Here is a 27,897-nt window from a genome sequence, read left to right as displayed (position 1 = left end):
GTGGGGGTGGTTATGTTTCCAATTTTTGGGGAATTCCACAATAAAGTCCTGAATTCATGAAAATGGAAATAGGTAAACTATCGCACTGCTCTGTCATTATAGCTAGGATTAGTCTACTTCTTCTGATGGCAATAATCTCAGAATATTGCATGGTGTATTTTGTACATTAATGAAACACTTCTCCAGGAAAAAGTGTTCTATAACATAAGTTCCATAATATAAGTACCTGTAATAATAATAACATCAGAAGTATTTATTTTTCCTTATTTTACCAAATCTATTTTGTTATTGTCCACTGTCCTGGTCAGAGATTTTCAAATATGATTTCTGTACCTACCAACAACACCCTTCCTTCTCAATATGCTAGTTGCCTGGCTTTAATGCCTACCTTTCTTTTTAAAGCATTAAACCAGAAATTGTATCTGTTCTAGGTCAGTGACATTTCTCAACTATTGATCACTCCAGCAGGGAAACCAGGGCCAGGTAAGCTTGATCCAAGTCTTACAAATATAAGTAAACCAAAGTCTTCTACTTTTCAACTAAACACATACCAAAGATTTTTCTTTTTAATTAATTTTTTTTTAATCCGGAGATGCCCAAGTATTTTTTTAACTTTTTTTTTAACTATTAAAAGATTCACCTGCCTAAATACATTCAGGTTTTATTAGGACTGGTCTTGGGTAATATGATTAACCATGCCTCTCCTGAAGCTTGTGTGATACACAGAATATCTACCCCCACCATCCCCTTTCCTGTACTTCCTGATAAGGTGCCAAATACCACAGTTGTATTAAGTTGCCAACAGGATTCGCATGTCTTCAAGTGACTGACAGCCTTTCGAGGAGGAAAACCATTGTGTAGTAGCCTATACCTTGCATATGTTCTGCTCCACCAGTTACAACCAATCACCAAATAATAACAATACTATTATGCAACTTACATTGCGTGCAACGCACATTTGGAGCGAACTAGGATTTGTAGTGCTAAGGTATTCAAGACCATTGATCATCTTTTTGCACAGCCATGCTAATAATATGTAATTGAAGTGTATCTAAAGACATTTTTTCTTCAGTTTATGATAGAATTGGGAAGGGTTAAAGCCTGACAGATTTTTATTGCTGTCTGTGTCCCTATTACACTCTCTATTTGTACTGGTGACCACAGAAGCTGGGACTGAAAGTGAGGGAAAATCCAACACTGTTGAGTTATCACCAGAACAATAGGTTTCAAATCTTCCAATGGGGATACTTTTTCAATTGACCACTATCTAGTAGAGATTTACCTCACTTTATAGAGATCCCATCTCATTTCCTGTTGTGTCTACAGGAAGGTGTAAACAATGCAAAATTTCTTGAACATGACAAAAATGAAAAGAAAAAAAATCAATTCCCAAAGTGTCAGTAAATCCAGTTTTTTTTTAATGTCACACTGGGAAGAATAAACTGGAGCCACATTACCATAGCAGACAGCTCGCATGCCTGTCTGCCCCTTCAGTGATTAAAATGCACAAGCAGAGCTAGCAGGGTTAACAATCCTCCTCCCTCCTGATCTCAGCTGAGCAGGCAGAAGGGTTGAGCATGCAGTGCCAGCTGCTCTCAGTGCTGTGTCTGTCATAGGCAAAACATGGAGCAGATCACTCCTAATTAAGAAAGGGGTTTGGACCCCTTTTGCTAATTATGGAATAAATATACTGATCAGCCATAACATAATGATGACCCACCTAATATTGAGCAGGCTCACCTAATATTGAGCAGGCTCCCCTTTGGCTGCCAAAACAGCACTGACCCATCGCAGTATGGATGCCACTAGGTCTCCAAAAGGTATGCGGTGGTATCTGGCACCAAGCTGTCAGTAGCAGATCCTTTAACTTCTGTAAGTTGTGAGGTGAATCCTTCATGGATCGACATGGTTTTCCAGCACGTTCCACAGATGCTCAGTGGATTGAGATCTGGAGAATTTGGAAGGTAAGTCAACAACTCAGACTCGTATTTGTGTTCCTCAAACTATTCTTGAACCATTTTTGCAGTGTGGCAGGGTGCAGTATCCTGCTGAAAGAGGACAATAACATCAGGAAATACAGGGGTGTACTTGGTCAGCAACAATGCTTAGGTAGGTGGTACATGTCAAAGTAACATCCTCATAAATGGTAGGTCCAAGGCTTCCCAGAAGAATATTTTCCCAAAGCATCACACTGCCTCCACCGGCTTGCCTTCTTCTCATACTGCATCCTGGTGTTATCTATTCCCCAGGTAAGCGACAAACATGATGTAAAAGAAACCATGATTCATCAGGCCAGGCAACCTTCTTCCATTGCTCCATGGTCCAGTTCTGATGCTCATGTGCCCAGTGTAGGAGCTTGTGAACATAGATACTGGAGGGCTTAATAAAAAGTCAACATAGATGAGTTTTTGCTAGAAAAAAAAAACATTTTAAGCAGGGGTGGCTGTATACTTGGATTTTGCAAGAGTTTGAAAAAGTTCCCCACATACAGTTAATGTGTAATGTAAAGTCTACAGGCTTGGAAAGATGGATAGATAACTGGCTAAAGACTGTATTCAGAGAGTAGTAGTTAATGATTCATACTCTGAATGGTCTAGGGTTGTCACTGGTGTACCCCAAGGTTCAGTGTTGGGACCCTTACTTTTTAATATATTTATAAACGATATAGGATCTGAGATTAAAAATCCCATTTCAGTCTTTGCAGATGATGCCAAGCTGTGCAGTGGAATAATGTCCTTACAGGATGTCTCCAACTTACAAGCCAACCTCAATGCACTGTTTAATTGGGCAACTATGTGGCAAATGAGATTTAATGTTGATAAATGTAAGGTTATGCACTTGGGGGCTAAGAATATGCATGCATCATACATACTAGGGGGGGTACAACTGGGGGAATCAATGGGGGAGAAGGATCTGGGGGTTCTGGTAGATCACAAGCTTAATAATGGCATGCAATGCCAAGCTGTGGTTTCTAAAGTGAGAAAAATCCTTTCTTGTATTAAGAGACGTATAGACTGCAGAGAGTGAGAGACACAGACATCATTATGCCCCTGTACAAATCACTAGTAAGACCTCATCTGGAATATGCAGTTTAGTTTTTGGCACCAATTCACAAAAAGAACAGTGGGGAACTGGAGAAAGTACAGAGAAGGGCAACCAAACTGATAAGAGGTATGGATGAGCTCAGCTATGAGGAATGATTAGCTGAACTAAATTTATTCTCTACTGAGAAGAGGAGATTAAGGGGGGATATGATCAACATGTATAAATACTGTACATCAGTGGTTCATATAGTGAACTCGGTGTAGAGTTATTCACCCTGAGGTCATCACAAACGGCAAGGGGGTACTCTTTACGTCTGGAGGAAAAGAGATTTAATCTCCAAATACGGAAAGGCTTCTTCACAGTAAGAGCTGTGAATATGTGGAATAGATTCCCTCAAGAGCTGGTTCTGGCCACCTCAGCAGATTGCTTTTAAAAAGGCCTGGATCCCTTCCTAAATGCACATAATATAACTGCATACTAAAAGTTATAGGTAAAGTTGATCTAGGAAATATCTGATTGCCTCTTAGGGGATCAGGAAGGAATTTTTTTCCTCCACTGGAGCAAATTGGATCGTGCTTTATTGGGGTTTTTTGCCTTTCTCTGGATCAACTGTTGGAATAGGATAGTGTATTTTAAGGTTTTCTAAGTGTGTGTGTGTGTGTGTGTGTGGTTGTTTTTTTATTTTGTTTGAACTGGATGGACAAGTGTCTTTTTTTAACCATATTAACCATGTAACTATGGTTCATCTGGGGCTATGTCAATACTATTCCTATTATGGACTTAAAGTGTTACTAAACCCACAACAGTAAAATCAGTCTGTATATGCAGTACAGCATGCTTGTTATACTTACTGTGGAACCTAAGGGGTTAATCCTCTGCCTTGTTTAAAAAGGCTGTTTGATCCTTTCTTCTCTGCCCCCCCCCCCCTCTTGTTGAAATGACCACCTGATACAGACTGCATCCATAGTCACATGCACATGCTCAGTTTGGTGTGTATTGCTAGAGGTGTTTTTTTTCTTGGGAGAGTGCATGTGATCAGCACAGGTCCAATCAGCACAATCCAGACAGAGGGGCAGGGGTTTTCCATCCTCCTAGAGAAAACTCCTCCTACAAGCTGTAACCAGTGCTCAGCTGAAGTCATTCGACTACTCTAACTGCTGATAAGAAAAGGTATTTAGCAGTTTATATTTAATAAAATAATTGCATTTCCATGTTGTGTCTACTGTGGGAGACCAGATAATGTGAATGCAGGATCCTGGGTTTAGTAACATTTTAAGCTCTCCCATGCTCTTTTGTATACACAGAGCTAAAGAAAGTACTTAATACATTTGCCTTCTGTTTGTCCCCAGTCACCAAATCTAAATTATTGTGTAAAGGGGCTATATGCACAGACCAAACCTTTTTATTGTTAATATATTGGAAGCATTTTTTGGGGTTAGTTCTACTCTATTTTGCAGCCTATCATTCGTCTGTAATCTTCATGACCTTCATTTCGTTTTTACATATTGTGTCATATTCTTTGTAACTTTTAAACGATGATAGTGTTCCTGCAGCTTTACATTTTTAAATGCTCTTTTCTTAATATTTATAGCGGTTTTAACTTTGGCTGTGAACCACATAGGTTTTAGTTTTATAAACTTATTGCCCATGAGAATATATTTTGTGTGTTCGCAAATTAGGAATTCCTTGTTTGGCTGGACAGGCGCATAGGTAGGGTAAGAGAAGGAGCATGTGTGTTCCAAGTCATTATGTTAGAGAGGTCTCAAAAGAAATTGGGATATTGGTACTGCCTTACAGGTGGCTACCATAAGGCCTAGAACTCTCATGGAGAATCTCATTGGGGGATGTCTCCTTGATTTTAATTCTCAAAACGGAAGCTCTGCGAGAGAGAATTTTCTTCTCTGGAAGTAAAGGCTTTGCTTGGGATGTGACTAGGACCCACCTGGAGAAGAAAAAAAGGCTGGAGAGCAGATTTTTGGAAGTTGATCACTCAACCAAAAGCCTGGCGTATCCAATTTGTCCTTTGTACATGTGCAGATAGCTGGAAGGAAAAGGTCTTCAGAATAACCTGTGGCCTCGATGCCCAGAGTCCTGAAAAGAGTAAAGAAGAGGTGCTAGGACCTTTGTGAACACTTTGGGAGCAGATGATAAGCCTAAAGATAATACGAGAAACTGTTTTTAGTTTCAATAAGTTTTTATAGTAATTCATCCCCCATAGTAATTCATCCCCCATATAGTAATTCATCCCCCATATAGTAATTCATCCCCCATAGTAATTCATCCCCCATATAGTAATTCATCCCCCCTATAGTAATTCATCCCCCATAGTAATTCATCCCCCATATAGTAATTCATCCCCCCTATAGTAATTCACCCCCCCTATAGTAATTCATCCCCCATATTAATTCATCCCTCATATAGTAGTAGTAAGTAAGTAGCAAGTAGTAAGCCAAGTCCCCCCTGTGTCAATTCACTTACCTTTGCTCCGCACGTTCCTCTCGCCGTGTTCCCGCGCCGTTCCGGTCTTCAGGGCAGACTGTGAGAGGAGCCTAGCTCCTCTCACGTTCGTCACGCTGCCCCGCCTACACACATCCTGACAGCCAATCACTGGCTATCAGGATGTGAGTGGCAGCGAGACTGGCCAATCATTGCATTTGAGCGCGCTGCCCTGGCTGTTTTTTTTTTGGATCACGCTGCAGAGTCCCTGCCGCCCGAGAGGAGGGAGGGGAGCGGGCGCCCGGCACACAAGAGCCGCATTAAAGCGTGTAAAGAGCTGCATGTGGCTCGCGAGCCGCGGCTTGCCGACCACTGTTCTAGGGCATCCACACAAAAGAGCATAACAGAAGATAATTGCTCATTTAAGAAATACAGGATTATGTCGGTTGTTCACTGCCCTAATCCAATTAGATGCAATTTGACATATTGAAATTGCAGCAACAGCTTGCTTCAGAGCTGGGTCTTGCAAGATTAAAGAGTGAATTAAGAGTGTCTCAAACATCCTGTCTGCAGAATCTTTGAATAAAAGACCTTTTTTGATTTGTACAGTGAAATGTTTGCATAATACATGGCTGAATCCACTACCAAAACAGACCACTTTTAGTGAACTCTTTTTCCACTTGATAAGAGTTCAGCAAAGATTTTTGGAGGAGTGAAAACCTTTCTGAAGTGATCCGAACATCACAGATTACCCATTCTATCTTTACATGATCAGAGGATGCCTTTATAAATTTTGCAGGTCTATTTATATCTAAAAAGGGGCATGGGGAGATGGAGGAGAATCAACTGCAACAATGCCAAGGCTTTTGTGCATAGCAGAAGCGAGCATATCCATTTTATTATTGTTATACAGGTTTTATATAGCGGCAACAGTTTGCTCAGCGCTTTACAATATAAAGGGAGACAATAAAGCAACAATACAGTTCAATACAAGAGGGTTAGGCTCTATCAAAGTCCTGGAGATGAGCATGGAAGGAGGAGACAAGGGATCTAGAGAGCAAGAGGTCATGGGAGGAGTGGAGGAGACAATTTGGATGATATTTGGAGACAAGATTGGTGATGTAATTTGGGGCAGATTTATAAATAGCTTTATATGTTATATATATTTAAATTTTATTTGTTGGACAATGAGAAGCCAGTGGAGGGACTGGCAGAGAGAGATGGCAGATATGGTACGGTTTGTGGATGAGTCTGGCGGCAGCATTCATGATAGACTGAAAAGGGGATAGCATGTGATTAGGTAGGCCAATGAGGAGGGAGTTACAATAGTCAAGGCGTGAGATAACAAGGGAGTGAATAAGTTGCTTAGTGGTTTCAGTGGTTAAAAACGGGAGTATCTTGGAGATGTTGCGGAGGTGAAGTATACAAGATTTGGACAGTGATTGGATTTAGGGCAGAAAGGACGGATGGGAGTCCATGATTACACCTAGTACCTTGGCATGAGGGAAGGGACTAATGGTTGTATTATTTATCTTGATGGAGAAGTCAGGGGAGGGGACAAGGCCTGGAGGGAATAGTATGAGCTCCATTTTAGAAAGATTTAGTTTGAGGAAGTGGAGTGACATTCATGTTGATATGTCACTTAGTAGGTTAGTAATGCTAGAGGAGACTGAAGGGGTGCGGTGAGGAGTAGAAAGATAGATTTGTGTGTCATCAGCATAGAGATGGTACTTGAAGCCATGGGAGATTATCAAGTGTCCAAGGAAGGAGGTATAGATGTAGAGGAGAAGGGGTCCAAGGACAGAACCTTGAGGGACCCCTACAGAAAGAGGAATTGGAGAGGAGACAGAGTTATAGGTAACACAGAAGGAGTGCTGTGATAGGTAGGAGGAGAACCAGGAGAGAGCAGAGTGTCAGAGGCCAAGAGTGTGGAGTTTTTTGAGGAGATGGTCAATAGTATCAAAAGCCACAGAGAGGTCAAGCAGTAAGAGTATGGAGTAGTGGCCATTGATTTTAGCAGTTAGTAAATCATTAGTGAGTTTTAGTAGGGCTAGTAGGTTAAGGGAGTGCAAGACAAAAAGGTCATGGACAGAGGTGAGCTTATTACATATAGAGTGGGCATTCCAGATTACACATGAAAAAGGGAGGGTGGTTTTTAGGAGCATGGGGATTGACACTAAATTGAGTGGATTGAGGCTATTCATGGAGGAAGAAGGGTGCCTGGTGTGGGGGTGAGATACTGGAGGACCAGGGTTCGGGGAGATATCCCCAGAGGTTAGGAGGAGGGTGAGGAAAGTTCCTATTCTGGTGTTTGGGTCAGCAGGTGAGTTAAGTATTTGCAGGAGGTGATAAGAGCAGTAGTAGGGAGATGGTAGAAGTGAGGGTGATATGTATAAGCTTTGGGGTCAAGCAGAGGGATAAAGAAATTAGATTTTGAGAACAGAGGATACTAATATGAAAAGAAGTAGAAAGGGCATATTAAAAAGGTACATGGAGTGGGAATCAGACTTGTAGGAGATGTTTCCCAGGGGTGCTTTGCTTTTTCCTGTTTTAGTTATCCTGCTTTTGTTCAACTGCTGTTTCGCACTCCAGCAGAAAATGCACTCACATAGGACAATACCCCATCTGTGACTGTACCCCCTGTCTGTGACTTCCCCCATAAGCTGGTCTAAATTTATAGGGAGATGATAAAATGAGGAATCCTTCTCCACCCCAATTAGGAACTGATAAAGAACACATGAACAAATATCCATTTAGCACGCATGTTGGTACAGCTGCAATCTCAGGTGTATAGGAGTCTGCTGGTGATAAATCTTCTGCAGTCTCCTCTTACACTCCCTCTGGGTGCTCTTTGTAGCACCAATATGTCCACCTCTTCTAGGCCTAGCATATCTGGATATGACGCACATGACAGATGGACTGGAGAAGGGGCTTGGTGTACTAGAACCCTGGAGGAAGATGGCTGTATTAAAGCCAACAGCTGTCAGAGGAATTGTAACATAGATGCAGAAAAATCTGTCTTTGTTAGGTAGGCTGCTTGTTGCATGCCTGAAATGAGACTAGAGTTGGCTTCAGAGACTACTTTTAATTGAAGGTCCTGCTCCGATGCAAGAGAAGTATTGAGTGTTATGCAAGCTTTCAGCCCAGAGAATATTTGCCTGAGATTTAGCCATAGCTACCTTTCACCTGGTTTCTGCCATAGCTACAGCTGTGGGTATTCCCCTGTGGGGTACTCAAGGAGTAGGGTGCAGAATATAGGGTAAACATGTCCAGAAGGAGTACACAGCAACCAGGGTGTAGACCATCCTGCAGTGAGATCCTCATGGTGAAGAGGGGGGGGAGAGTGCCTGAGTACCTCATAAGAGCTCTAGGTGGAAGTAGCAGTGATGTACTTGTGATGTAGCACCTATTCATCCACCGGAGACTCAGGTCTGAGTGATTGCATTTTAGTGCCAAGTTTGAAAAGTTTACACTGTAAAGTGTAATACATTCCAAACATAGTCCACAGCCCTGGACCTTATAGCACCCTGTGGCTGACTACAGTCATCGCAAAAAGTTCCAATGTGAGCACCTACGCAGGATCCAGTGCCCAATGCAACATTACAAGGTATTCGGAGGTTGGACTGATCCAGATGCATTGCTTCTATTGTGGTGTTAGAAGACAGTGAAAGAGTTGACTGAAGCATCTGAAGATAAAAAAAAAAAAAAAAAACTGGTAAAACGAGTGGTTTCTCCATAAAAAAAAAAAAAAAAAAAAAAGAAGAGAGATCCATCACCTTACAACACTAGCCAAACACCGAGTACTCAGTATCCAATCAAGTAAAGGTAGGAATCTATAACCCAGGGTCTGTGAATATTTAGCTATTGTCCTGTACTGTATGATTACGACAACGGTAGTTTGATAAATTATAAAGTGGTCTATAGATTGTTAAATTGTTGTATTTGCTTATCATACACACATTTTTCAAAGGCTTATTCACGCTTTAAACATCCTCTACTCTAACCAAAAAAGATCAAATTTAATTTTGCAGTCTTACTAGTCATTTTTAGTAATTAGCATTAAACTGTTATCACGCTTTTGACTTGCTGTTTGAATTGCATATCGAAACTAAACCCAGAACAGTAAAATCAGTCTGTATATGCAGTAAAGCATGCCTGTTATACTCACTGTGGAACCTAAGGGGTTAATCCTTTGCATTGAGTAAAAAGGCCTGACTTCTCTGCTCCTCCTCTTGCTCAAATGTCCACCTGATAAGACAGACTGAACCCATAGTCTAGAGAGGTTCTTTTTTTTCTTAGAGTGCATGTGATCAGCACAGAGCCAATCAGCACTGTCCAGACCGAGGGTCAGGGGTTTTGCATCCTCCTAGAGCAGAAAGAAATGTCCTCTTACAAGCTTTAACCAGTGCTCTGCTGAAGTCACAAGACTGCTCTAACTGCTGATGAGAAAAGGTATTTAGCAGTTTATATTTACTAAAATAATTACATTTCCATGTTGTGTGTATTGTGGGAGACCAGATATAGTGACTGCAGTGTCCTGGGTTTAGTAACAATTTAAATAACAACACAGGTCTGTGACTAAAAAGCTGTTTTATTATTTTCATCTAATTTCCATGTATTTTGGTGTGCTGAAAACAAATAAAATATTGAAAAAACTCCTAGACGTCATGATTTGCCACAAAATGCAAAATTGTCTTCAAATTTATCAAATTTTTTAAATTTTTGGTATTTTTTTTTTATTATGGGTTTTTAACCAAATTTAAAGTCCAAATTACATTAATTCACATAAGTGCATTTAAGATATAAAATGCCCCAAAAAAATTAAAGGGGTTGTCCTAGTTATGTAAAAAAAAATATAGCACTTAAAATCTGATGGTCAGCAATATATACATACAGGTGAAACTCGAAAAATTAGAATATCGTGCAAAAGTTCATTTATTTCAGTAATGCAACTTAAAAGGTGAAACTAATATATGAGAGACTCATTACATGCAAAGCAAGATAGTTCAAGCCGTGATTTGTCATAATTGTGATGATTATGGCTTATAGCTCATGAAAACCCCAAATCCACAATCTCAGAAAATGTTAATATTACATGCAATCAATAGAACAATATCGGACCTCTGAAAAGTTATAAGCATGCATATGTACTCAGTACTTGGTTTGGGCCCCTTTTGCAGCAATTTCTGCCTCAATGCGGCGTGGCATGGAAGCTATCAGCCTGTGGCACTGCTGAGGTGTTATGGAAGACCAGGATGCTTCAATAGCGGCCTTCAGCTCTTCTGCATTGTTCAGTCTCATGTCGCTCATCTTTCTCTATGGGGTTCAGGTCAGGCGAGTTTGCTGGCCAATCAAGCACAGTAATCCCACAGTCAGTGAACCAGGTTTTGGTGCTTTTGGCAGTGTGGGCAGGTGCCAGTCCTGCTGGAAAATGAAGTCAGCATTCCCATAAAGCTCGTCTGTGGAAGGAAGCATGAAGTGCTCCAAAATCTCCTGGTAGACGGCTGTGTTGACCCTGGACTTAATGAAGCACAGTGGACCAACACCAGCAGATGACATGGCTCCCCAAATCAACACCGGCTGTGGAAACTTCACACTGGACTTTAAGCATCTTGCAGTGTGTGCCTCTCCATTCTTCCTCCATACTCTGGGTCCTTGGTTTCCAAATGAGATGTAAAAGTTGCTCTCATCAGAAAAGAGGACTTTGGACCACTGAGAAACAGACCAGGTCTATTTTTCTTTAGCCCAGGTAAGACGCTTCTGACGTTGTTTGTTGTTCAGGAGTGGCTTGACAAGAGGAATACAACATTTGAAGCCCATGTCCAGGATATGTCTGTGTGTGGTGGCTCTTGATGCACTGACTCCAGCCTCAGTCCACTCCTTGTGAAAGCCCCCAACACTTTTGAATGGCCTTTTCTTGACAATCCTCTCCAGGCTGCGGTCTTCCCTGCTGCTTGTGCACCTTTTTCTTCCACACTTTTCCCTTCCACATAACCTTCTATAAATGTGCTTTGATACAGCACTTTGGGAACATCCAACTTCTTTTGCAATTACCTTTTGAGGCTTTCCCTCCTTATGGAGGGTGTCAATGATGGTTTTCTGCACAACTGTCAGGTCAGCAGTCTTTCCCATGATTGTGATTCCTACTGAACCAGACTGAGAGACCATTTAAAGGCTCAGGAATGCTTTGCAAGTGTTATGGCTTAATTAGCGGATTAGAGTGGGACACTTTGAGCCTAGAATATTGCACCTTTTCACAATATTCTAATTTTCTGAGATTGTGGATTTGGGGTTTTTATGATCTGTAAACCATTATCATAACAATTATGACAAATCACGGCTTGAACTATCTTTCTTTGCATGTAATGAGTCTATCTCATATATTAGTCTTACCTTTTTAAGTTGCATTACGGAAATAAACTTTTGCACGATATTCTAATTTTTTCGAGTTTCACCTGTAAGCTAAGCAAGTTTTAGGGAAACAAAATTTTATTTCCTCATTTCCCTAGTTCTCTTCTGGCCCTTTGTTGTTATTTGCAGGTAAACAATCTCTGCCCCTCCCCCCCCTGCAAAGGGGGTGAATACAAGTGCTGCTCTGAGTGACATGTCTGACTACTGGGATACTCAGCAGCATGCTGTATGTGTAAGCCTCAGCCCTGAGTCTGTGCTTCTAATGGTAGAAGGGGTTAATCTTTCCTGAAGATTATAATCAAACCATATTATAGTTAGGATTTCAGGCCCTGTTAAAAGGTAATTGCCACCTAAAGTAGTTCTAATGCCTAATAATGTTTAATTAATGCATGCATGAAAAATGTCAGGTAACAGTATGCCCCCCTCACCACCTTATACTTACCCGAGCCCTTGCTCGATCCAGCACTGTGTCCGACTGTAGCGACTCTTTCTGCTCTCACAGGAAATAAAGAGGGGGGGGGGGTGCTGTGCCATTCTCTCTGTGTCTATGGACACAGGAGCCAGGAGAACAGGCAGGGGAGAGAGAAGAGGAGGTTCGGGTCGCTCTGTGCAATTCTATTGCACAGAGAAAGGCTAGTATAAACCTGTTTGTGATTTAAAAAAATAAGAGCTTACAATCATTTTAACTAAAATTTGTACAGCAGTAATAATGTGTTTTTTTAATTAGATCTGAGAATTGTTTTTGAATTTAAAGAACTTTTATTCTGTAGATTAAATACTGATTATTTTCTAAGACAGAAAGTGTCCTATTATGTTATAATATTTTCAGCTTTGGTGTTTCTGTTTTGGTTGTGTAGAGGGTTGCTAATCATAGTACAATAAATATAAATGTATATCTTCATTTTGCCTATAAAAACATAAAATTTCATGGACTGCCAGACATGTTATCTCCATCTCAGAACATAAAGACACAAACAAATACACAAGCATAAGGAATGGAATTTATTAACAGAGTTTTATTTTGTTGCCAACACAAACTCAAATACATGATTAACAAAAATGCTAGTGACAGACATCAATAAATATGAAATACCCGTACCAGACAGACAATATATAACGTAGCTTTATTTACACTCCAAAAAACATCACTTTTCAGGATCACACACCAATGTGCACACAAAGTGCAATATCCCTGAGCTTTAAAGACATACAGTAAGTTACATCTGAGAATGTGTGCCTGATTATACATACAGTATATATATATGTACTTCTCTCTGAGACTTGACCGTGTGTATACAGTTTTGTCAGTGAGAACAAAGAACTGCTTAAAAATGCCATTCTGTTGCATAGAAGTCAGTGTATAAAATATATACACATAAAACTAACTTAACAGGGCTTTCATTATACCTGAAGTTGAAGTTTAATCTGCTTATATTTTGCCTACTATGACTTCTTTCCCCAATCAACACGATAAAAAAAAAAAAAAAATCTAAAACAGTGATTTTTTTCACTGGGTTCTTGTTCAATGCCAGATCCTCCAGGTAGGGTGCTGTACATAGCTTCTTGTACTCCTCTCAAGAACTCTCAGCTTTGATGCAAGTAGTGTGTTGACTCTTGGGAGGAGTTACACAATCATCAAAATGTCCTTGCGGGCAAATGTCAGTCTGAAGAAGTTGGTGTTCCTAGCTAAACTGCATTTACTTTAGGTAGAGCTCACATGTGCTGCTGAGCCCTCATTACTGAAAGGGCTATAATACAAAAATTGAAGGGGGCGAATCAGGCACAGTAAGGCCTCATGCACACAGGGCATTTTTACTGCCGCTCTTAGGCATGTCGGGCATTATTTTCACTGCTTCCAAATGCCCCTCAAGGTTATTATATGAGTCCATACACACTGTGACGTTAGAGCCAGCAAAGAAAACCAGGGCCTGGGTTATTTATTCTGGCCAATGAAATTAATGTCTAAAATGCTTGACACGGGAAAACACAGTGCATACGTTGACAAGTGCCAGGTGTTTTTTTTTTTGGCAAAGACGCTGCTGCCAGGAGGAGGCTTCTAGGGGAATTTAAAAAAACATCGGTATGCATGAGGCCTCAAGCTAGGGAGGAGAAAGCTAGATGATGATGGATGTCCTCCACCCCAGTAATAAGATTAGCTCTGACTTGCTGCAGCTTATAATGCACACTGTATGAAGCTCACATTGTGCAGTGAAATCAAAGTAAGCATTTACAGTACAGGAAAGGAGCCTGTACAACTGTGCAAGACTAAAGGTAAGGCAGGATTTCAGGCCTAATATAGTGTGTAACACAGGGGTCGACAACTTGTAAATCGTAGATATTTGACTAATAGTTCATAACCAGCTCTGCCATTCCACCAGGTCTGGAGCATGTCCATATCAACACCCCATTCACTCACTCTGAAGCATGCAGACCTAAGCCAGGAGACCTGCCTATCTTTTTCTGCCCCCTCCTTGTAGCATTCAGGGTTGCTGAGCAGCAGCAAAATTTGCACATGAGAATATCATGGCAAAGACACACTGAAAAGCCATGATGGCTGTTCTGTGTGTAGACCCCTATTCACCCTTACAACTAGACCCTGCTCACCCTGTATATGAGCAGCTGGATAAGGCCAAACTTGACCTAGCCAGCTCCAGGAAGGACTGAGGAGGGGTGAGAACTTCCCATACACTTAAGGGTAGACAAAGGTGGAATCTCCACCTAGGCAGCAAGCACTGTGTCATCACATGATTTAGAGGTGTGTTATTTCCTTATTTAAGCCTTTAACTGCCTTGTAAATTATAAAAGTGACAGAACAACATGCAGTCTAAATGATCGAAGATAACACTGCTGTCTAATATATCCTAATCCTATCATATATCCTAGTTAAAGTTCTGACCTGGGACTAGCATGGATTTTTGGATTTCAGATGTTCTACCAGCTCCTGAGAATGTCCATAGCAACTCCCCACCCTTTCGTCCTGCGACACACAAGCCTAACCAGCAGACATGCCTATCTTTCCTTGAGTATGCCATTGTGTCTCAAGTGTGGTGCCTATAGCAAATTGTGTAGAGAGGAGCAACAGATGAGTGATGGGCATTTATGTGCCGTACTAGGGATAGCAGGCACAGGGGGATACTGGCAGCTGGGTACATAGAGCATATTAGGGTACACACAGATATGCTGCAGGTCATACACACAAGGGGCCACGGTATGAACTCTGCTTTACATATTACTGACTCTTGCCTTCTGCATTACTTAGTTTCTTGACCTCTACATTCTGTGTTACTTATGCCTAACCACCTGCATTCTGCATTAAATACTACTGACCTCTAAACTTTGTGCTACTTTATACGGACTCCTGAATTCTTTAACTCTTCCCTACTTGTTAATGGAGCCTTGCTAGGTCGCCTTCTTAAGAGACCTTTGATCTCCTAATGTTTAAGTAGATCTCCACCTCTTCAAGGTTGCCTTTCCCTGGTGTAACATAATGCAATATCAGAAATTTTACAAAGTGTCAAATTTGTACACATCTTGGTGCTTTTCATATATTCTATACATCTCACTTTAAATAATTAAAACAAAGAAATTTAAAAAACAATTAAAAAAAAAAAAATACAGTTATAGGATTCATTGCTTAGAGAAATTGCACAATCTGTAGACCATGTAGTTATGACAGTTAAAGAAAAAAAAAAAAACCCCAAAAAAACATATATTCTGATAATTTAAGATGACTGCTACTAACTTGACTTTTTAAAAAATATGTAAAAGAACTATATAAAGTTGCCAGTAGGTGTGCAATAATATCCATGTCCAAACAGTGATGAACACTGTAATATTAAGCAACTCTGTCAAAGAAAAGAATGGGGGTTGGCATTGCTGGTCCTCTGTTGCAAATGCTAATTTCCTGGCTTCATAATTTTGAATCCCAGACCTGGAACAATGATATCACAAAAATATCAGAACTCCATATCTCTAACACTTTCATAGTCACTGACCTGGAACAAGTATAAAGTCACAGCATTAAAGAGCCCCTCCCCCCACACCTTTCTTAAAAAAAACCTAACAAACTATTTACAAAAACTAGGAGCTAGTAGCATATACAGCCTCATTCTTGTGCCTGTTTACCAGTGTCTGCACTCTGCTCTACCCTACCAACCCCATCCTGGTCAGAAATTCTCAACTTGCGCATTTGTCATACAGCATTACACTTGTCTGCTGAAAAGTTTGTGTGGCCTTTCCAGGGTGTATCTGTGAGGCCCTGGCTACATCACTAGTGCCTCAGGGAAACCGGGAAGTGGGTGGGGGGAGATAAGGACTCTAGGATCACTAAGGCCACATTCACACTTTGTGATTAGTAATCTTGGGCACAATCGCCGCAATTCTTTATATGGTTCCAAATCGCGTAGCAATCGCTGTAAAGTGCACGATAGGTGTTTGGGTGCCATTATCAGTCTAGGACACCCCAAATGCAATGCAATTATGCTGCAACTATCACAGGCAAACGTGCCTTTAACAATGATGTGAAGCTTGTCGCCCAACAATGAGCAGGAGTTTCTTTTCAAGTGACAAATATGCATAGGGTAGCCCATTCAAGTGAATAGGCTGGCCCTATGCGACATGCAGAATTTTGGGAAAACTGTGTTTCGGAAATTGCTAGAGGGAACTCTTATCCCTGCTATGCGATATGTCAACCGGGCCTAGGGGTAAGAATGCAGAGCTGCATGCTCCACAAATGTTTAAGTTTGGGGTGGAAAGGTCTCCTTTAACATGACAGCCAGGCAACAATCAACAATAGCAGCCTCCATTTACAGTATTTCTTACAGAGTCACTTTAGGTGCTTAATCAGATAAATTTAGGAGAGAAACAAGAGTTAAACTATCAACATGAGATGGTGGTCAGAAGAACAAAATGTTCAAAGATATTTCTGTAAACATGCACAATCATGATTACTGAACATGCACTGGGCAGGCACATCTGGCACTGGCAATATCCCGCTGTAGTTAACATCTTCAATTTTGGATAAATGATTTCTACCTTCCATAGACTGCCTGCTGAACAACATCTACAGAGCTTGCTTTCTGTCTTTATAAATACAATTTTCTTGATCCAATGATTATGAACTAGATCTGGTCATAATGATCTCATTCCTATAGATTAACTTGATATTTCGGTATCACCTATGACTGTATCAATCTCAGATGGACAAGATGAACGCCTTCTTACAAAAAGACACAAGACAGTACTTTAACGAAACATTAATATTGACCCTACATTCATTATAGACATTACTCAGGTATCCTTGTTCACATTCAGTGCAATATATTTAAGACACAAACATAAAATTAAAATACATAACATAAGATCTACTAAAACCACAAATAAAATAAAAAAGCAAAGCACACTGGAGTATGGATTTAAAAAAATGGTCATAAAAGGAAGATGGGAGCTGTTAAAGCTGATCTTAAAGTGTTACTTAACCCACAACAGTAACATCAATCTGTATATGCAGTAAAGCATGCTTGTTATACTCACTGTGGAATCTAAGGTGTTAATCCTCTGCATTGCGTAAAAAGGCTGTTTGATCCTCCCCTTCTTCCATAGTCCCCAATCCATCTGTTGATAGAACAGAGCCTTTGGGGGCAAGCTGCACATGCTCAGTTTTGTGTGTATTGATAGTTTCTTTTTTCTTGGGAGAGTGCATGTGATCAGCACAGAGCCAATCAGCACTGTCCAGACAGAGGGTCAGGGGTCCTGCAGCCGCATATGACAATTGGGGGAGAATGAAAACTCCTCCTGCAAGCTTTAACCAGTACTCTGCTGGACACTGATAGAAGTGACAAGACTGTTCTAACTGCTGATGAGAAAAGGTATTTAGCAGTTTATATTTACTAAAATAATTTCATTTCCATGTTGTTTGTACTGTGGGAGGCCAGATATAGTGAATGCAGGGTCCTGGGTTTAGTAACACTTTACGATAGATATAAAAAGTGCACATGAATGCAGCTCTGTATTCAATAATACACTACATTGCCAAAAGTATTGGGACACCCCTCCAAATCATTGGATTCAAGTTTTCCAATCACCTCCATGGCCACAGGTGTATAAAATCAAGCACCTAGGTGTGCAGACTGCTTCTGTAAACATTTGTGAAAGAATGGTTCGTTCTCAGGAACTCAGTGAATTCAAGCGTGGTATCATAATAGGTTGCCACCTGTGCAATAGCCCATCTGTGAAATTTCCTTGCTACTACATATTCTACGGTCAACTGTTAGTGGTATTATAATAAAGTGGAAGCAATTGGTAGCAACAGCAGCCCAGCCACAAAGTGGTAGGCCACGTAAAACGACAGAGCAGGGTCAGCGCATGCTGAAGCACACAGTGCGCAAAAGTCGCCAACTGTCTGCAGAGTCAATAGCTAAAGACCTCCAAACTTTTTGTGGCCTGCAGATTAGCACAACAGTGCATAGAGAGCTTCATGGAATGGGGTTCCAAGCCTCACATCACCAAGCGCAATGCAAAGCATCATATGCAGTGGTGTAAAGCACGCCACCACTGGACTGAGCAGTGCAGACGTGTTCTCTGGAGTGACGAGTCATGCTTCTCTGTCTGGCAAACCAAAGGACCATTGTGCCAGGTGTAATATTTGGTGAAGGGGGGATTATGGTGTAGGGTTGTTTATTAAAGTTTGGGCTTGGCCCCTTAGTTCCAGTGAAGGGAACTGTTAAGTCATCAGCATACCAAGATATTTTGGACAATTTGATGCTCCCAACTTTGTGGGAACAGTTTGAGGATGGCCCCTTCCTGTTCCACCAGTGCTCAAGGAAAGCTCCATAAAGACATGGATGAGCGAGTTTGGAGTGGAGAAACTTGACTGGCTGGCACAGAGTCCTGACCTCAACCAGATAGGACACCTTTGGGATGAATTAGAGCAGAGACCATGAGCCAGGCCTTCCTGTCTGACATCAGTGCTTGACCTCACAAATGTGCTTCTGGAAGAATGGTCAAACATTCCCATAGACACACGCCTAAACCTTGTGGACAGCCTTCCCAGAAGCTGTTATAGCTGCAAAGGGTGGGCCAACTCAATTTTGAACCCTATGGACTAAGACTGGGATGCCATTAAAGTTCATGTGCATGTAAAGGCAGGCATCCCAATACTTTTGGCAATATAGTGTATGTAATACATATTTTATACAATTCAAGCAGTGTACAGAAAGTACCTTTATTCAACTTAACTTTTTATGCTCCCTGTACAGCAGAATTCAAAGTGGTAGAGGAAGGAGCCGCATAAGCAGACAATTAGTGCTGTGGTGCTTTTTTGCTAATAAGTGCTAACAAGGACATGCTGAAGAAGCGATCGTGATAGAGAGATAGGCTAATCAGTCTTCAGCTTCTACTTTTACAGCCCAGTAACAGGCTGGAAGGCACAAAATCAGTAAGTTGTATTTAACTATCTAAAAATTAGGTCCCCTGTCTAGCAGGGTTGTGTAAATTCCAGAATTGAATGGAGAGAAATACAATTGCGAAGGCAGATAAAATATCTTCATCATATGTATTTCACCATCTATTTAACAGTTTCATCTGTGTATTTAAGTGTCAATTTTAAACGACAAATCCAAACATTCTTACTTATTCGGGCAATCCCAAATTTTACAGTATTGTAGCAATAAACTGTATATGAAGGAAATAGGGAAGAAATTAATATCAAAGCGTAACAGATTATACTTGATCTTGTGTTTGCTATTATCAATAACATTTTGGGTTGCAGGAGCATTCATGTTTGACTTTTCCTCTTTGGTAAGTATATATCCAGCACTTGGTTCATTATCACTAATGCAGGATAAAGAGGCAAGAAAAGGCAAACATACCACGCGGGCCCCTTTATTTGAGCCTGAAACCAGTTTGAATACAAACCTAGAAGAACAGTGGTTGTTGCAAGTAGGTATACCAAAAGGCCACAAGTGGCATGGTACAGCTTGAGACGAGATACTGCAGTCACTTGAGCCAACCGTGGACAAAGTAGGCCAAACCCACACACAGCCTGACAACATGTGGCTATCAAGGTAATTAGACCAAGAATGCTGTGCCATGAGGTTAAGTGTGGCTGTTCACTGCGGTTTTTACTGCATACTATAAAGGATATTCCTGTTCCTGCCAAGATAGGTACACACAGCTGTAGGAGCCAATGAAGTCGAGTCTTAGTCTTGCGAGACAGAGGGCAGAGAGGTGAAGTCTCTGGGGATAACAGCAACACAGCTTCTGTCATACAGAGGCAATACTATAAAAGAAAAAAAGATAAATGTAATAATGAATGACATTCATGTCAAGATCAGTATTTTTTTTTACCACACAACGCCTGAACCAATGAGTAAGAAAGACCTGCAGGCTGTTTTTCATATGTGAAATCACCGGAAAGGGATTCTAAGTGCAGAACATTACACAGTTCATCTGCTCTAAATATAGCTTTATTTTTATAACCTTTGTCTGTTTTTTTTTTTTTTTTTCCAGGGCAGCCAATCTGAAATGTAACCCTGTACACCTGGTCTCTACTTGGCTTCGAAAGAAAGCACAAACAAGCTTAAAAGGCTCTTCCTTCTTACTCTCAGTGCATACAAAAGAACCACTTACAACTCAAAGCAGTAACAGGAGAAAGTAAGGATGTCGGTGCTGTTCTGGGAGATACCTGGAAAAAGGGTTACTGGTATGACTAGTTCACCTCCAGAACGGCACACAACAGTGTAGACCAGAAAAAAATGAGGAAAAACACAGATTTCTTTAGGTTAAATACAAATAATGCATGGTTTGATATTTCCATGTTAGCTTAAGAATGCTCCAGCTCCAGCTAAAAATTGAATACCGGATACAGCATGTTAGAACTTTTTAGATTTTTATTGTTGTCAGAACTGAAAATGATTGGCTGAGTGCCCAGCACGCATGGCTGCTGTTTCCAGTTTGGATAACGGGGGCTTTTTTGTTGTCCATGTTTCTTTTCCCCATGGCAAACAACATCGCTGCCTGGTGGGGATTTGCTTCTCTCAAGGCTATTGCATGGCGGCTTGTTGGTGAGCTGGCGCCCTGCCCTGATCCAACATGGCCGTGCACATCCATCTCTGACGCTGTCACCCTTTGTTCGCCACTCATGGTGATAGAAGTAGCCGAATGCTTGGGCCACTCACATGGCACCCCATGATCAAATTGGGTGGGCGGGGAAGACCTAGGGGGTAGTTCCCCCCTATAGGAGACCTTCCCTTTCTGGTTACCCTAATGGCCTTAATGAGAGAGTTACTGGATGATGGTAATTGGTTGATTTGAAGCATCTTATTCTGTTGGGGCTTTATTAAGGAGTCTGTTTTTGGTGTACTCACTGCTGTCCTTACCATGGATCTGTTTGGGACCATCGAGCAGGTCCGGGAAGCCACACACCTTGATTTTTTTAACTCTGGAAGGTAGTAAATAGAAACCATATAGAATTCTCTCTCTGTGCCGCACTTAGTTACCCACATACCCTCTGGAAGATTTACCCCCTACCTGACCAGGCCATTTTTTGCGATACAGAGATACATTAACTAACAATTGTGCGTTCATGCAATGCTGTACATAAATGACTTTTTGCGATGTAAACAAAAAAAAACCCGACAACTTGGAAAAAAAACAATATTTCCTATTTTCTAGTATAAAAACATATCCAATTAAAAAAAATACAAATCTAATTTCTTCGTAAATTTAAGCCAAAATGTACTCTGCCACATATTTTTGGTAAAAAAAAAATCCCAATAAGTGTATATTGATTCGTTTGCGCAAAAGTTATAGTGTCTACAAACTACGGGACATATACTGGATTTTTTAAACATTTTATACTAGTAACGGCGGTGATTAGCGACTTAATAGAAGGACTGCATTATTGCAGTGGACATTTTTACACTGACTTTTTGAGAACCAGCGACACTAATACAGTGATCAGTGCTACAAATATGCACTGATCACTGTACGAATGACACTGGTTGGGAAGGGGTTAACATCTAGGGTGATCAAAGGGTTAACTGGGTGCCTAGCTATGTGCTTAGTATACACTAGGTGGCGTGGTTACTAAGAAAACAGAAGCAGAAAGCAGAAGCAAGCTGCCGCGCACTCCCCCTAAGACGGAACTGCAAAACCACCTATATAAACTCATGATTTTGCACAGGCGGGCCGCCCTGTAGAAGTTAAACTGCTATAGGGTGGTCTTAAAGTGGTTAATAACCTATGTTCAATGAGTATTGTTTTTGATAATAAATCATTAGGTCCTTGTGTTTTCCATGACAATGGGTTTATTTCTTGTGCATTCCTTGGGACCTTGCTAAGTGGTTTGCCTTTGGTGCGTGCAGTACTATTATCACCATCGATCTGTTGGGACCACCTGGGCGATCTATAAAGCCCTACATTTTGATGCCTTAACCTTGGCAGGTAATTAGTACAATTATATATAATTTTATTTAATCCTAGGATCCATGGTCTACTGTTCGGGCTTAAGTGCTCAGTATTTTTTCCTGTCAGGGCTTCTGTCTTTTTATGCCATGATAATGGGTTCATCCTCCTTGCACTTCACCTGATCCCGTTGGAGGTTCTCTGTATAGGACATGCATCTCTCTTTGTGCTTTTATATTGTATTACTTTGAGTATGTATAAGTAGCCTTTATGATCTTAGTGGCCACATTCTCATATGTATACACTATATTGCCAAAAGTATTGGGACGCCTGCCTTTACACACACATGAACCTTAATGGCATCCCAGTCTTAGTTTGTAGGGTTCAATATTGAGTTGGCCCACCCTTTGCAGCTATAACAGCTTCAACTTTTCTGGAAAGGCTGCCCACAAGGTTTAGGCGTGTGTCTATGGGAATGTTTGACCATTCTTCCATAAGCGCATTTGTGAGGTCAGGCACTGATGTCGGACAAGAAGGCCTGGCTTGCAGTCTCCACTCCAATTCATCCCAAAGGTGAGGTCAGGACTCTGTGCAGGCCAGTCAAGTTCTTCCACCCCAAACTTTCTCATCCATGTCTTTATGCACCTTGCTTTGTGCACTGTTGCAGAGTCACATTGGAACAGGAAGGGGCCATCCCCAAACTGTTCCCACAAAGTTGGGGGCATGAAATGGTCCAAAATGTCTTGGTATATTGACGCTTTAAGAGTTCCCTTCACTGGAACTAAGGGGCCAGGCCCAACCCCTGTAAAACAATCCTACACTATAATCCCTCCTCCACCAACCTATACAACTTGACACAATGCAGTCAGGCAAGTACCATTCTCCTGGCAACTGCCAAACCCAGACGTATCCATCAGATTGCCAGACAGAGAAGCGTAATTTGTCACTCCAGAGAACATGTCTCCACTGGTTTAGAGTCCAGTGGCGGTGTGCTTTACACCACTGTTTCAGACGTTTGGAGAAGTAAGGCTTTGACGCAGCTCCTCGGCCATGGAAACCCATTCTATGAAACTCTCCATGCACTGCTGTGCTAATATGAAGGCCACAAGAACTTTGGAGGTCTTTAGCTATGGACTCTGCAGACAGCTGGCGATATCTTTGCACTTTAGCATGTGCTAACTCCGCTCTGTCATTTTATGTGACCTACCACTTCGCGGCTGATTTGCTGTTGTTCCCAGTTGCTTCCACTTTGTTATAATACCATTAACAGTTGACTGTGGAATATTTAGTAGCAAGGAAATTTCAAGGATGGACTTATAGTACAGGTGGTAACCTATCATGGTACCACACTTGAATTCACTGAGCTCCTGAGAGCGACCCATTCTTTCACAAATGTTCGCAGAAGCAGTATGCATGCTTAGGTGCTTGATTTTAAGCACCTGGGGCCATGGAGCTGATTTGAACACCTGATTCCAATGATTTGGAGGGGTGTCCCAATACTTTTGGCAATATTTATTTATTACAGGTACTTATATAGCACCGTCAATTTACATATATATTGTACATTCACATCAGTCCCTAACCCTCAAAGGGCGTACAATCTAAAGTCCCTAACTCACATACATACACATATTAGGGCCAATTTAGACAGGATCCAATTAACCTACCAGCATGTCTTTGGGGTGTGGGAGGAAACCAGAGTACCCAGAGGAAACCCACGCAGGCACAGGGAGAACATGCAAACTCCAGGCAAGTGGTGCAGTGGTTGGGATTCGAACCAACAACCCTAGTACTGCCAGGTGGAAGTGCTAACCATTTAGCCACTGCGCTGCCCAATATAGTGTATGTGGCATTTATCTATATGCACTTATGTTTCAGACCATATCTTTCCCTGCTGTTGAAGGCTCTATAAGTGCTGAAACACGTTGAGATGAGAAAACAATGTAGATTGGCCCATATGTATGTTATATATGCATTTCTCTTTTAACTTTGTTAAATAAAAATATCACATTTTTTACTATACCAGTGTTGTTGAGTGGTGCCTAGAAAATCTCACCCCTTTTGTCTTTTCCTTTGTTTATTATATAGATGTGGCACCTGAAAATTGTTGCTAGTCATAGACTTAGCATTTTAAATATTTTGCCTACAACTACATATTGTCATCCTCCCTGGACACTCGCTCGTCTTTCTACACGCAGAACCAGGTCTCGCTTGCTACAACCCTGGCAAACAGAAGACGCCAAAAGTCTCAGAGACGCAGCCGTGTTCTTAAGCAAGCATGGCGTAAAACTAAATTTCTGCAAGACTTTACCCTCTAAAAATCTGAGCTATTCAAATACAACTCCTGCCTCCACACTGCTAAACAAATCTACTACACCACTCATCAAAATCCTCTCACTAAACCCAACCCTCATCAACTTTCTTTCTACTCTTAATTCCTTACTTCAGCCCCACTGCCTAAGCCCACCAACTTTCTTACTGCCCAGCAGATTGCCAATCATTTCAAAAACAAAATCGACACAACTCGTGATGAGATATCCAGCGCCCAGCTTTCTCCTCCAACCAATACACCAGGTCCAACACCATACTCAACACTTTCTGCGGCCAACCTCAGCACCTGTCCCATGGACCCTGTCCCCTCACAACTGTGACCACCTTCCTGCTCAATCCTAAACTCTCTAACACACATCTTCAACCTCTCCCTTTACTCCGGCACCTTTCCCTCCTTGCACAAACGCTCAGTGAACTCCACCTGTTCTAATAACTTAACCCTTCTCCCTGCTCACGTTTGCCTCCAAGCTTCTTGAATGCTTTGTCCACAACCATATGAGTTGCTACATCACTGCCAACAACCTTTTTGATCCCGAACAGTCCAGCCTCTGTCCACAACATTCCACTGAAACTGCCCTACTAAAACTCACCAGTGACCTACTAACTGCTAAAACCAACAGCCAGTACTCCATACACATACTCTTAGACCTTTCTGCTGCCTTTGACACAGTTGACCACCCACTCCTCCTCAACAAACTCCACTCCCTTGGCCTCTGTGACATTGTTCTTTCCTGGTTCTCCTCCTACCTATCTCAGCACCATTTCACTGTCACATACAACAACATGTCCTCAGCTCAGCTTCCTCTTTATGTTGGGGTACCCCAAGGCTCCATCCTTGGGACCCTCCTCTTCTTCCATATCTCCTCCCTGGGCCAGTTGATAACCTTCCATGGCTTCCAATACCACCACTATGCTGACGGCACCCAGATCTATCGCTCAACTCATCCCCTCAATCTCCTCACATATCACAAATTTACTGAGCATCATATCAGTAGGGATGTTACACCACTTCCTTAAACTCACTCTTTCGAAAACTGAGATTATATTTCCTCCTCCCCAATCCCCTTCCCATGACTGTGAGATCAACAGTACAACCATTGGTCCCTCCACACATGCCAGGGTGCTAGGTGTAATGCTAGACTCTGACCTCTCCTTCAGCCCCCACATCCAATCACTGGCTAAATCTTGCCACCTTAACCTCCACAACATTTCCAGAATTCGCCACTTCACTAATGACACCAGAAAACAACTTATTCATGCCTTGGTTACTTCCCGCCTTGACTACTGCAACTTCCTCCTCACTGGCTTACCCTTATAGAGACTATCCCCCCTTCAGTCTATTATGAATGCTGCTGCTAGACTAATACACCTTACTTACCGATCCATGACTGCAGCCCCTCTCTGCCAAACTCTTCACTGGCTTCCCCTACCCCATGTACAAAATTCAAAATACTAACCACAACGTACAAGGCTATCCTCAACATGGCCCACAGCGACATCACCAACCTCATCTGCAGATATCACCCAAATCATCCTCTCCACTACTCCCAAGACTTCCTGCTCTCTAGCTCCCTTGTTACCTCCTCCCATGCTCACCTCAAGAACTTCTCCAGAGCCTCTCCCATCCTCTATAAATCCCTGCCCCAGTATGTCTGGTCAGCTGCTACCCTGTCCAATATTAGGCGGTCCCTGAAAACTCAGGGAAGCCTACTCCAGCCTAAAAACTGTAGTTGAGTCACCTCCATCAGATTATCCCCTGCAAGTATTACCTTTCGTATCACCTCCCCCTCCCTTTAGATTATAAACTCCATGAGCAGGGCACTCCTATGCTTTCTGTATTGAACTGTATTATAATTGTATTGTCCCCCTATATATTTTAAAGCGCTGCATAAACTGGTGGCGTTATATAAATCCTGTATTATAATTATTGTTATTACTCTAAAGTCCCTGAAGAGGATGCGTGGCCATGATTTGTTAGAAGGAGGTTTTATCGTAGATTTCAAAAAGGGTTCTGTTGAAGTAATAAATATGTGGGGCTCCCTCCCCCAGGGAAGTGGTACTAGCTGAGAGTGCCAACAAATTCAAACAACGTTTACTCAGGAGCCTTCCTCAGGAAGCACAATATACAGGGCAATGGAAAAATTGTTGTAGAATAAGAAACACACACACAATAAATATTACAAAAGAATTAGAATAATAAACTGTATACATATTACTTACAGCAATAGCCATGAACAAAGGGTGCCATGAGAACAGACCTGTAAGTGGAAAGCATGAGGCAAAAAGTGAACGATATATTCACATCTTTATTTCTTCTTTTTATTCACTTATAGTACATATTTTGGAACTGAATTAAAACCCTCAAAAACACTCTGAAACCAGTCAGCCTTGGCGAAGTTAGAAATTATGAACCAATGCTGGCCATGTATGCAATTATGAACAAACTGTAGATCACAGATGAGGTCATTTAAAATGACCTTTTGTTTAAAACAAACATCTTTTTTTATTTTCATTAGAATGATTTTTATTTTTCCAAACATATATAGTCCACCTGATTTCTGAAAAATGCAATTCTTTCAGGAAATGTTAATTTATATTGCACGGTTTCATCATTATGTCAATGGATTGCATTAAATGTGAGGCAAATGTGCAGTTTTAAAACACTAAGAGCCCATTCACACTTGTGTGACTCTTCAAGCAAATTTGGGGTCCAAAGTTGCATGACAAGTTGCACCCCATGTTTTCCAATGAGTTCCGTTCATACCTGTGATTTCAAGTCATGTTGGCTTGAAAACAGTTCCTGCGCTACTTTGGTCCAACTTTCATACGACTTGAGGGCCATAGACTTCAATGTAAAGCCTCCAAAGTCACATGAAAGTCGCACCTGAATGATATACATGTGACTTTTGTGCGATTTTGTAGCGCACAATCATCCTTGGTCAAAGCCAAAGTCGAACTCATCCAAAGTCACGTCAAAATCGCATCAAGTTGCAATGTAAAGTCGCAATGAAAACTGCACAATTTTGAAGTCGCAGAAGTGTGAATGGAGCCTAACTGGGTTAAGCAGAGGGCTGGCATATCAAAATCAAACTAAACAGAAGGAAGTTAGATGGATGCAAACAAGCAGGGGGTGGATTAGAAAAATGTACAGCAGAGAAATCAGGCAAGATTATAGAAGAAATAAATGTAGGTAGCTCAGGCTTAGCAGAGGGATGAATTAGACAAAGGGACAGGGAGTGGAAGGAAAAAGGGCATGAATTTAGAGGAAGC

General features: G+C 41.4%; 1 protein-coding gene and 1 long non-coding RNA gene across 2 annotated transcripts in view; one reads left to right on the top strand and one right to left on the bottom strand.

Annotated features, from left to right (window-relative positions):
• The first annotated feature begins 429 nt into the window (after positions 1-429).
• LOC149459427 (uncharacterized) lies at positions 430-24,318 on the top strand. Its single transcript, XR_016313280.1, has 2 exons — positions 430-483; positions 20,401-24,318. It is a non-coding gene; the product is annotated as an uncharacterized LOC149459427 (long non-coding RNA).
• The window catches only part of CYB561D1 (cytochrome b561 family member D1), a 53,105-nt gene continuing 38,089 nt past the window's right edge, over positions 12,882-27,897 (bottom strand). The window contains exons 3-4 of the mRNA XM_089681184.1: positions 26,848-26,885; positions 12,882-20,170 (exon numbers count right to left, since the gene is read on the bottom strand). Coding sequence (XP_089537310.1) covers positions 19,667-20,170; positions 26,848-26,885 — 542 coding nt within the window. The 3' untranslated portion in view covers positions 12,882-19,666. The remainder of the gene's footprint in view (positions 20,171-26,847; positions 26,886-27,897) is intronic.

Source organism: Staurois parvus, unplaced genomic scaffold (assembly GCF_062004578.1).
Source record: "Staurois parvus isolate SC_StPar_1 unplaced genomic scaffold, SC_StPar_1.0 ptg000261l, whole genome shotgun sequence".
NCBI classification, from domain to species: domain Eukaryota; kingdom Metazoa; phylum Chordata; class Amphibia; order Anura; family Ranidae; genus Staurois; species Staurois parvus.
Note: the sequence above shows the minus strand (reverse complement) of the source record. Positions and strands in the feature narration are given on the sequence as shown.